This window comes from Pseudopipra pipra, chromosome 14 (assembly GCF_036250125.1).
Source record: "Pseudopipra pipra isolate bDixPip1 chromosome 14, bDixPip1.hap1, whole genome shotgun sequence".
NCBI lineage: Eukaryota > Metazoa > Chordata > Aves > Passeriformes > Pipridae > Pseudopipra > Pseudopipra pipra.
The window spans coordinates 12077281-12089821 of record NC_087562.1 but is presented as its reverse complement, the minus strand read 5'-3'; the positions used below and the strand labels follow the sequence as shown (position 1 = coordinate 12089821).

Genomic DNA, 12541 nt, shown 5'->3' with positions numbered 1-12541 from the left:
TAAAGAAGGATTTTTTTTTTTTTCTTTATAGGCTTCAGCAGAAAGACACATGAATGTCAAATTCAGAATTAATATGATTTATTGCTCTAGGGAAGCAGTGTGCTGCAGCACTTGTATGTAAAGATGGATGAGGCGGGGTGTGCACCTTCTCTAACACGTGTATGGCTTCCTTGTATGTCCCAGGCAAGGAAAGGCTTCCAGGAGCACAGAGCCACTGCCTCTGTTGAGGGCAGAATTGTAAAAAGTAAGAGGAAAGTCACTGGAGTTAAACTTACCTCCATGCTGACACAGATTTTTGAAAACTGGTTTGGGCTTATCCATACTTAATAAGAGAGCACCAGGAAGGTCAGGCTCTGTTGTGGAAGTCCGGTGGGCTGTACTCTGGGCTCCCACAATTGCTGTTTTGTTCTGTGTCATTTCATTAAGGAGCATTGCACCTGCTACTAATTGCAGTGTAGGTTATTAATAATGAAAGAGTTTTCAAAATCTAATTTATTTCTCATGTTTCTGGCTGTTCAAACAATGACTGTGGATTAATCAGGTTGCTGAATCAATTTGTGAGCTATTTATTCTCTTATTAACTTTGAAAAAAAAAAATCTTCTTTTCTGTTTAAATGTTCCTTCATTGTGTATTGATCTGTGTGTGGTTAAAAAAAAAAAAGAGTTTTTTATAGGAAGATTCCAGCTGACTTTACCTTCAGGGTCTTGCTTCTTTTTCTTTACAAATGTGGTAAATGCTGCACAGATGTAGGACACACAGTTTGTGCCCTCAAGAAACAGTAGAAACCAAACCATGCAAGCACTTGTGTTTCTGACACACAGAGTACAAGAAAAATAAAGTCGGTGGTTTGTACATCACGTGCTGCTTCCTCACGTGTTTGATTGTTTGATTAAAAGTAAAAATGTGTGGTTTCATGTGGTACTTGCAAACGAGGATCTTTAGGAGTGTTTAGGGTTACTGGGCCGGTTCTCCAGCATGCTGCAGTGTCTGCACTCCAGTGTCTGCACACTGGTTCTGTGTTCAAAACAGCTTAAAAATCCCACTCAGACAGGATTTTTTTATACCTGCTACTATTGTTACTTGTAAGAGCTAAGAATTATTGAATGTCAGTAAAGAAAGATGCTTTTCTCTCTATGTGTATCCCCTCACCCAGTCCTGGTTTTGTTTACTTTCTGCATTTGACAGCAGTTTGTGTCTCCTCAGTTGCAATGTTTTCCCTGAATCGTCAGTCAGCCTGTTTCCCTGTTGCCTATGTGGGTACTTCTGACTGCATCAAGAGAAGAAATGTTTTAAAAATAGGGAAGTTCTTGTTCCACAAACAAACAAAAACTATAAAAACCCCAACACTCACAAGTGGGGGAAAAGGGAATTCTGGGGCAATTGTCGTAACTGTTGCTGCATTTAATTCATTAAAAACAAAGGAAGCAAACTGCATGTTGACAATGTTGGTTTATAAGGCCATGAAAATAACTTTACTCAATACTGCTGTATGGTGACTGCTAATGACTAAATAACATTTTAATCTCTTTTAGGATCAGAGTCACACACAAGTTTCCCAGTACCGCCAGGATCACTCTCTGATTATGAGATCTATTGTCCATATGACTGATTCTGCTCATTCCGGAGTTATGCCTCCGTCTCAGCTCACCACCATTAACCAGTCTCAGCTCAGTGCACAGCTGGGGCTAAATTTAGGAGGCACTAATTTGCCACACACTTCTCCCTCCCCTCCTGCAAGTAAATCAGCCACTCCTTCCCCATCCAGCTCTATCAATGAAGAAGATGCAGATGAATCAAATAGAGTAAGTTATTCCATGTGCTGTAGTGAGCAAGCTTCACACTTCTGTGTGCTGTATTTTCATGGACGTGGTGGTATCAGCTCAGCTGCAATGCACTCATATAAAGTACAAATGTTACAGTGTAGTGGAATATGATTAACTTGCTGGTTAGCTTCTTTACTTAAGAAGTTTTCATACTTCATAATAATAAACCTAAGAATAGGCTTATACACACACACATATATATATTTGGTCTAATTCGCTTCAGGTTTTCAGATCTGGTGAATCTCTTCACTCATCAACTTTGGACAGTTTTGTCATTTTGGTATTCTCTGGAGTCATGTAAAACATAGATGCTTTTAGACAGAAATAAAAAAAGCATTCTTCTAACTGAAAGTTTAATTAACTTACACTTTGCTTTAAATAAATCTGTTATAAAGGGAAAATTTTATCAACAAATGAAGTACAAATGTTGTTATATCAGTTACTGTAACCCTGAGTGTGCTGCTGGTGAGCTCCTTGTCCCAGAGGGAAGAGGGGGCTGTTGATGGAGTGCCTGGCCATAGCATGGAGCCTCCAGCACCAGGGTGTGGGGGGGACACAGCCAGTGCTCACTGCAGGTGCATAGAAACTGCCAAGTTGCTGCTGCATTTTGCCTGAAAGGTGGGTTTTTTAATCCCTGACCCGTGTCTAAGTTGATAGTCTAAGTCTTGGAATTGGGAAATGCCTCCAAGCTCTTGTCTTTGGAGTCTCTGCTGCTGAAATTACATCTTAATGGAAAAACATAGATGGCCTATTCAAAATTTACTATGAATTAAGCAGTAATTTTTTAATACAAATTAGCATTGGGGTGTACTTTTTCAGGTCAAGCTCATAGGATTTGACTCTCTGAGCCATACTTAAAATGAATAGTAAATATTCATGCATTTAGTTCCAGTAGATCCAATGAGATTAAGCTGGGACTAAGAACTATTTGGTAGGAGAATGGCTTGCACAACAGGACTCTTGCAAATTGCATACATAGTAGCTTTCTCCATATATTATTAAGGCTGACTGTCAATAATTTTTTGTAATTAATGTGACTTAATGCATATATTGACTGTTATTGTTATTACTGTTTCTTAGGCTACTGGAGAAAAAAGAGCTGCCCCAGATTCTGGCAAAAAGCCCAAGACTCCAAAGAAGAAGAAAAAGAAAGACCCCAATGAGCCACAAAAGCCAGTGTCAGCATATGCCCTTTTCTTCAGGGATACACAAGCTGCAATTAAAGGGCAGAACCCGAATGCTACATTTGGAGATGTTTCAAAAATAGTGGCATCTATGTGGGACAGTTTAGGAGAAGAACAAAAACAGGTAAAAAATTGTTTCGGGGTTGTCTCACAAGAAGGAATATTGTAATCCTTGTAAAAAAGTCCTCTTAACCTCTACTCTGAGTAGACCATGCTATTTGCTGATGTAGACTACTGCCTCTGTAGGGCTACCCTGTAAGACCCAGTAGGTAGTGTTAAGTGACTGTATTTGTCTTTAAATTTTAGATAGCAGTTTGTAAAAGAGCTCAGGTGATAGTGTCCTAGACTCCTCTTAAGACCATCTCTTGATGATTCCTATTTCAAAGCTCTTGTTTGCTATTAATAAGTTAGAAAAGAAGAAGGTACAGCATATTTACCATTTTCCTTTGATCTGCCTTACGAATTTGTTACAAAGCGTGTTGATTTCCAACCTTTGAAGGCAATCCTCTGTGTCTCATTACAATGTTTGTGTGTGAAATGCTATCTCCAACTCAAACTTGGTACAGAGTGATGAATTTTGTACTTCCTTGAGGGTTTTTCTTCTTATACACATGTAACTTCTGCACACAGATTGAAGGAGGTTAAAAAAGATATCCTTTGTTTGCCTGTTGCTATTCCATTCAGCTCCCAGTAACAGTTAATAAAAGCTTCAGTGGAAGAGTAGCTTCCCATATAAGATACCTTTTGGCAAGAGATGAATGGTACTTGTTTCTGAAATACATTTGGAAACTTTTGGTATGATGTAGCAGGTAATAAGGAACGTCATTTAAAGGTGGACTTTAAATTTATTGATGATTGAAAATAAAGATTTATTCGTTTTTGCCTAACTGTTCTTGTTTAACTCAGTATGATTCTCTCATGCTGGGCATGGGGCAAGTCCAAGCTCTTTGAACCCCCTTTTCTAAACATATACAGATGTTTTTACATGTAGGTCAGATATTTGTTTGGGAAAAAAAATACATAGGCATTGTATACTACTGCTGATACATTTTGGCATCTGAAATACTCAGTGTTCTAATATCCCTGTTACTTAGTGTCCTTGAAATACCATTTTCTGGGGAGGTTAAGTGTGCATAGCTAGTCTTGTAAAACAGTTGATTGCTCAGACTGATATCAGACAGCAGCTTTTTGTTATTCGTGATAATTGACATAAATTGTAGTGCAAGTCCCGGAAGTAGAGCTGAAATCTTGTAGCCACTTGCAAGAATATTTAGAACTTTCAAGGAAGGAAAAGCACATCTAACAGTAGAGTGTTTCCAGAGGTTTTGGTCTGTGTTTTTTGTTTCTTTGCAAGTGATTTTGAGAGGATTCTGGCAAAAACATCTTAATAGTTGAAGTTGGTGAAATTGTGGTCTCTTTTTAATAGGTATATAAAAGAAAAACTGAAGCTGCCAAAAAAGAGTACCTAAAGGCACTTGCTGCCTATAGAGCAAGCCTTGTTTCTAAGGTAAGCCTAATAATGCCTTCCGTGTAATGCAAGTGAGCTTTTGGCAATGGTGTTTAAAAATTTGGCGGCGAGGGGGGGAGATGTTGTGCAAAACGAAAGTAGCATCCTAGAATTCCTGTCATACAGCTCTACAAGATGTTGTGCTGCTGCTTGAACCCTGCTTAATCTCTCCAAAAATAATTTCGTCTTTCTACGTGCATATTAACAATTACCGAAAAAGACCTTTGTCAATGTACATCCTCCTTGAGCTATGGAGGCAAAGTAATGCACTTCAAAAATTCGGTCATGAAAGATCTACTGACCTCCTTACGTTAATGTTTGCAAGCTATTTGCAGAGGTTTGTTTTTCCTCAAGTGCTGCTTCTCAAAAGACAGGCTTGCTTTGCGTGGAGCTGGAGAGCAGTTGTTGTGTGGCAAAGCTTAAACATTTCTTGCAGGTGAGGGGTAAAAAATGCGTGGTGGCTCTGAATTTGGAGAGTACTTACAAACAGACTGGCAGTGAGCCACATGGAGTATTTTAGTGGATCCTGAGTTAAAATAAAACTTGTGAAGAAAACAAAGCTCTGCTGTCTTATTTGAGAATTTACCTTTCTAGCTGACAGCACTATCTGGGTTGTAGATCTGTTGCATCTGAATATTGTAAATGAAAAGATGCTTATAGACATCTAAAATACGGGTAAAACATTGGTGGTTATTTCTCTAATAATATTTCATGAAGATCAATTACCAAAACATATTCAGTCACAAGAAAACAACAGAGGCTGATGATGTCTAACTCCTGAGAATATTTATTTGAATGTACAACTGCAGAGCATTAGTAAATCATACAGAAAGTTGCTGTGTATTTTAATTAATGAATAAAAATACAACAGCAGAAATTATACACGCGTGTTTTTGAAAGCTGAAAGATTTCTTCTGCTTGTGTTAAGAAACTGTGTTTTTCTCTTCCTTCTGGGACTTAGATAATATTCTAAAAGCATTTGCTATCACAATGCGAAGTTCAATGGCAATAGGAATTCTAAATATCTTTGAGGGATTTTATTTTCCCAGTCCTAAGTTCCCTTTTCAAAACCATCAGAAATATTTGCTCCCCAAAACTCTGGGACCTGGTCTGCCAAGTAACTTGTGGGAAGACTGCAGGTGGAAATACACCTAAATTCCTGTATTTATCTCATCTCTAACTTAAAACATCCTTGCTGTAGCTTTTTCATTTGAGATGATTGCTTAGAGTAGGGATGCAGCACAATTTGTCACATTCTAAGGTAAATGTCTAAAACATTTCAGTTAAATTCTTGATAGTTGTAAACTACCGTGATAACTGGTGGGGGGGGTATGCTGCTGTCTCCCAAAGAACAGGTTTTGAGGGGTTTTTTTAAAACACCTAAATATAGAAAGTGTTGTGCCATTTCTAAATTTCAGCAACAAAATGTATCTGTGACTTCCTGGTGTTGAAAGGGCACAAGTTAGTTTTTTGTCCAAGTAAGAACTGAAGGCACCATATAGGGAGACAGATAAAGAGGTGATGTAATGAATCGGTGGATCAGTGATCATTTTCAGACTGTATATTGATCTTTTCTGATAGAAAACAAAACAGGATGAAGTCTCTCAGAGAAGCTGTCACTTTTATTTCCATGTAAACAGTAACAGTGTTTTTTTCTGTTGAAAAGACAATTATTTTCTTTTCCAAACACAGGCTGCTGCAGAATCTGCTGAGGCCCAGACAATTCGTTCTGTTCAGCAAACGCTGGCATCCACAAATTTGTCTTCCTCCCTTATTCTGAATACTTCTCTTTCTCAACACGCGACGGTATCGGTGTCTCCTCAAACTCTTCAACAGCCCCTTCCTAGAGCAATTGCTCCAAAACCCTTGACCATGAGACTGCCAATGAACCAGATTGTAGCTTCTGTTACCGTTGCACCAAACATGCCAACAAACATTGCAGCTCCCCTGATGAGCTCTATGGGAACAAACATGGTGGCAACGCCGTCCTCATCTCAAGTCAGTCCCTCGATGCAAAGCCAGCAGCAACATTTACAGCAGCTCCAGCAGCAACAGATGCAGCACATGCAGCAGCAGCAACTACATCAGCATCAAATGCATCAGCAAATACAACAGCAAATGCAGCAGCAGCATTTTCAGCACCACATGCAGCAACATTTGCAGCAGCAGCAGCATCTTCAGCAGCAGATTAATCAACAGCAAATGCAACAGCAGCTGCAGCACATACAGCTTCAGCAAATGCAGCAGCAGCAAATGCAGCATATGCAACACCAGTCGCAGCCTTCTCCTCAGCAGCACTCTCCCGGAGCCTCGCAGATCACTTCTCCCATCCCGGCCATTGGGAGCCCTCAGCCAGCACCTCAGCAGCACCAGTCACAAATACAATCTCAGACACAGACTCAAGTATTATCGCAGGTCAGTATTTTCTGAAGATAAATGGTCTTGCAACATGGCTTTGTGTTGATGGAGGGGGTAGGGGTAAACCATATTTGGCTGAAAACTGTAAATTGTTGATGGTAGTTATGCAGGGATGCATAACAGATCAAATGATCCTCTAAAGTGTCTATTAGATAGGCAATAAAGAACTACAATGTAGCTGTGTATCATCTTTTAGCTGACTATAAATCATTTTGTTTAAAAAAGAAAAGCTGTTTTTCATGTGATGCCTTTTTAATTTATTTAAGCTTTACCTACAATATGTGAATCAACTGGCCTAATAAATACCTGGACCTTATGACTGCAAAATGGCCTTTCAGAGTTATATGCTATAACCCTTGTTTCTCTAAAAGTGAATAATGCACTTCAAGGCAGTATGAACTCATGAAGCCCTTAAAGCACAGTTGTAACTACCTGTAAAATGATGATTGGATTTCATACAATCGTACTTGTATGACATGAGTTAGTTGATGGCATTTTTTGTCATGAAAAAATAGAGTAAATCACAGATTTTTGCCAAAGCTCTTAATTTTTTTCTCTTCTAAATGTCTTCAGAACAACAGATGCAAGTAAGTGGACTTAAATGTTTGACCCAACCTTTCACTTCATTTCTCCAAATAAACCTGCCATAGTTTGTAAGAAAATATATATTGACATTTACCCTCTTATGTTAATTGAATTACAGAACAAATGTGAATATTATATTCTGTGTCGAAGTGATGAGTTTCAGATTTAATACACTGTATTTTTAAAAGGGAAATGCACTTAAATAAAACTGTTATTTCAGAAAGCTAAGACAAGAAATGCAAGAGTTATTAATACGCTGTAAAACCAGTAGAATATTTAAATGAAACTCCACAACCGAATAATCAATGTAAATATTTTCTTTAAAAGTTGTAAGTTTTCATATCATGTGTTGTAAAGTTTTCATAAATGAGGCTTTAATGTAAACACTGGTAACATGATTTATTAATTGCTACATTGCTTATTGTGTTTTTATGCTGTTTTATACTTTTTTATGAGTTATGATAGCAGCAATTAAGTTGTTTGTATTTTGCTTATCTAAAATAAATGCTTTTATCTTGCTATAGAATAAACACATTTCAGTAAAACTGATGAACCGTAAGTCTTTGATAGAAAAACCAGAAATATTTCCTTCTGCAAACATTTTCTTGGACCTTTTTTTAACTGCTTTGGGTTTTTATCAGACATGCTGAGTAAACAGGTACCGATCAGAGCAGAGCGAGCGATCGGCTCTTGTACCCATCAGGATGCACCGATGAAGAGTCCCAGGCACCTTCTCTGGGGTATCTGCAACTTCAGGAGGAGGAAGCAGGTGGTAGAGTCACAAAGCAGTCATGGTGCCTTCCTTATGTGGATCTGCAGGAGCAGGGCAGTGGACCTGTCTCTCAGCAATAGTGTTCAGAGATGCAAATCAGCACAAACTGTGGTTTTCTCTGAGAGTTTCAGATGTGAACGCAGCTACTGCTGTGGGCTTCCCTCTGTAAACCTCCAGCTCTTGACTCAGGCAGGTCCTGAGTTCTCTAACTTTTGTTTTCTCATAGAAGTAGAACATGATGGAGGTGGGGATGGAGAGGGCAGGTGTTTTGTATGAAGGGTTTGGAGACAGTCACATCCAGTGTGTTATTAGTGCTGTTCGTATATTTTTGCTCTGGACAGAAAAGAGATTCTTTGTTTTCTTCTTTCCCTTCTTTGCCTGCAGTATCTGTGCTGTGAGTGCAGTCTGACCACTATCCCCAGTTGTCTGGCATGATTAATTACAGCATCTGTCCTGTCAGAAGCTATAATGAAGAGGTCTTGATAAAAATTGCAAATTACCATTGGCAACAATCTTAAACTGCTTATGATAAAATGAAAATTAAAAACAGCAAGTGTCAAACCTGAGCAGAATCCTAATCCTGTTTGAGGTATGGCTACCATGCTCAGACCACAACCCAAAAATAATGGAATACAGATCCCCAAAAAGTTGCACACAGACTTGAGGGAAGAGGTACTATACCATGTGAGTTTACTCATAAAGAATTCATCTTTCAATATTTCATTATCCTCAGGTACTCTGTTTATTATGTACAAATATTGAACAGCAAGAGATTCTAATTATAAATGTATAGATTTCTTGGAGCAGAAAAAAATCATGTATAAATTGAAGCTTTTCATAATAGGTGTTAGTTGACAGCTACCCATGCTCCTAATAGCCTTAGCATGATATCTAATAATGTCTGGGATGGAGGGTGTTTATTCCAAGAGCAAGGAAGCCTATCTGCATCAGAAATGGCACAACAGAGGCTGGTTGGGAGAGATTTTGTGTGTGTCAGTTTTAACCAATGTTACATAACAAAGGGAACCATTTTATAGTCATTTTTGAAACCTTTAGACAAATGTCTTCAGAAATAATTGCTAAACTGCATGTGACAGTAATTGTGTATTAGTTCTGTAATTGTCATTTTGAAGACCTATGAAGTATCGTTGGAAAAATGTCACTAGTGATAAGAGTTAATTACAACTGAAGTCTGTTTTCAACTATTTGCAGCGAGAAGCAGGTGTTATTACACTCATTAAATGGTTTCATAAATCCTGGGTTTTATCACATTTGATTAAGAGCTGCTGAACTACTGATGTTCAATTCCAGGAAAAATAGTTTTAATTACTGCAGCTAAAAAAAATAAATATTAATAATCAAGCAGGTCTTTACGTTTTAAATATCAAAATTCGAATCTTGAAAAACTGGAGCATCCCCCTGCTTGCTACAAAATTATATTTTACATTACCCACAATAGCATATTGCAGAACATCTTGTGTTTCAAACTGTTCAAGTTTGTGTTCATGTTCCCTAAGTCTAAGTGAATAACTGTGCTATCATAGGTCATAAATAAAACTGTTAGTTTAAATCGCTTGATATGCAACTTATACAGGAAAAATGCAATAATCCGTATGATTTCAGTGTCGTGCATGGTTTAAAGAATGTTTTCCTTCATAGCATTTACAAGCACTTAACTACTCCCTTCTTTTCCCAAGGTTTCAGATGCTTTATCACCCCGGTTAACCACATTCTACTTTCACATTAACCCAGGTTGACACATGATGAAAGAACATAAGGAGGTTTAATTTTTAGCTGACACAGGGTCATTAGTTTCTAACTTGGAGAAAAAAGCCTTTAAATACCTCTGTGCAACATAATCTCAATTTTATATTATCACCTGACCATTGTGGTTTGCAGGACAGATGGATTAAATATCTCAAGTTTAACCACAAGTCTTGCACTGACTCTTTTCAATGGGGATTCCTATTTGAATGGCTCCTTTTCCATTTCTCACTTCATGGAGTATTTTGCAGCACTGGACTGCATTCTAACCTTTCCCTCCCCCCTTTGTTTGGCTTTTGTTTTGCAACAGCTGTTATTATCGTTTTTGGTCAGCTGTGATTGCTGGAGGCAAAATAGGACCAGATGGTGTTTTGCTATGCATGAATGGCGAGTTAGAGGAGTTTAGATTGAATAGGCCAAGTTTGAATGGTGTCTATGCACCACCTGCCCTCTTCAGCAGCAGCACACACATCATAGGAGCATGATCTGTCTCAGACCTACTAGAATTGGATGGGAATGGAGAGCGCCTCGTTGGATTTTCTCCATATTTATTGATCTTCCATGCACTAACAGCATAATGCAGTACACAGTCAATTTGAGTTAATTGGATATGACACAGCATGTACATGTAATCTATCACCAGAGTCTCCTGGTACACTTTAGGTTTTGCTGCCACAAGAACATGCAGTATTAGCCTGCATTAATAGGCTAAGTGGATGGAAGTAAAACAGGATCATTGTAGGGTTTGATTTAACAAAATATACTGTAGGTTTAAAATTATACCCTTGAAACTGCCAGAGATGCAGTTAACTATGAACATTTCCGATTTGGTGGACTGGACTGAATATTTTGGCACAGAACAAAATATATGTAATTCCCATACATTTCTGCAAAGTTTACCAGTGAAATTGAAATGAACATAGGGAGCAGCATAAATAGGGATGGGCTGGTGCTGTTCAGAAGAGTAGCAAGGAGCTGCTTTGGTATCCTAAAACTTGTAAAAAAGGTAGAATTTAAATGTTACATAATCTGTTGTATGCTGCGTTAAGGTTGACTGAAAGACATGGACTATAGAAGAGTTGTGCCTGGACATTACAGAATAAAATACATATGTTATGAATAATGAATAAAATATATGGCAATAATATATAATACATAAATTACTTGAATTGTCACAGCAGTTGGATGTCTCAAAGCCTACTTAATATGTAACTGAGGGTTGCGCTCATGCTCTAAGTTGGCAGGAGCTGCTCACTCAGCGTCTTTGTCTGTGGTGTCAGGTAGCCGAGTGAGCTACTTTATTATGAAAATTGCATCCAACTGAAAAAATGCTAAATATTTTCAAGTGCCTGTGGGAAAAGCTAGGTTTGTATTAAAGGATTTGGTTCTTAAAGTCACCAAGAAGTTAATGCTTCTCAGGTGCATCGGAGGGAGAGAATTTTCGATTATAATACAAAAATCTTTCAAAAGTGAATGTATTGCTTTGAACAAGCTGCTCTGACACTTCAATAGGCTATGTTGGAGATTTATAATACATTCTGTTTACCTCAGTTAAAAGCCAGAAGTGGTATTTTCAATAGCGGGTTTTGTCCAAGTTTCTGCAGCATTAACATCTTCAGCCCACATACAAACCAAACTAGTGGAGAATTTTCTTGTAAGGTTTGAAATTAAATTTATTTGAATCTTCTAGGTAAAAAAAATTGAACAGATAATTATATTTGATGTGGTGTAGTTATATGGACACTTCCTACAGATATCTTTTTTTCCCTTTCCTCTCTGGGAATATCTTTATGATGCAGTTCCTTTGGTCTATTATTTTCTCCAAACTGGAGTTACTATTATTTTAGCTCTGCTGCTCTAATTGTAACAGAAAGGCTTTGATCCAGCAAATCACTTTAAATGAGTGGATAATTCATGTATATAAGTAGTAATTTCATTAAAGTGACTACTTATATGCTCCATTATACAGTTGCTCAAGTACTTTCATAGATCAGGGGTCTAATTGCAAAATATTGTATTTGTTTTCCAAACAGTTCCAAGTATTGATAATAAGAATAATCAGAACCTAAAAGTAATACAGTCTATCTTACATTTTTGGCGCTTTCTTTTATTAAATTCTATTCTGAACAGGTCACAGGTTTCATTTTCAAGTACAGATATCTAACAGTGCTGGTTCAATGACTGTGAATCATCATAAATGTGTAAAGAATAAACCTGATGGTGAATTGTATTTGCAGTCATTTAAATGGGCTGCTTCTGTGCACAGGTCTGAAAACCTCTACCTGGATCAGCAGTCACAGCTCTTGACTGAGCAGATGCCTTAACCAAATATTTGTATTTACAAAACAGAGAGGTAAATGCAGGCAAACAAAGCACCAGGATACCTGCTGGCAATATTTTTGAAGCCTAAAGGGTGTAGTTTATTGCAGGCTAGTTTATTTTAATGCTGTATCCCACAGTGTACTGATAACAAATGTATACATTGCA

At 37.8% G+C, this 12541-nt stretch overlaps 1 protein-coding gene across 3 annotated transcripts in view; it reads left to right on the top strand.

The window, feature by feature from the left end:
* Positions 1–8063, top strand: part of TOX3 (TOX high mobility group box family member 3) — a 123852-nt gene extending 115789 nt beyond the window's left edge. For all 3 annotated transcript variants that reach the window (XM_064671160.1, XM_064671162.1, XM_064671161.1), the window contains 4 exons: positions 1534–1803; positions 2905–3132; positions 4435–4515; positions 6208–8063. In XM_064671160.1, coding sequence (XP_064527230.1) covers positions 1534–1803; positions 2905–3132; positions 4435–4515; positions 6208–6945 — 1317 coding nt within the window. In that variant the 3' untranslated portion in view covers positions 6946–8063. The remainder of the gene's footprint in view (positions 1–1533; positions 1804–2904; positions 3133–4434; positions 4516–6207) is intronic.
* The last annotated feature ends 4478 nt before the right edge of the window (positions 8064–12541 follow it).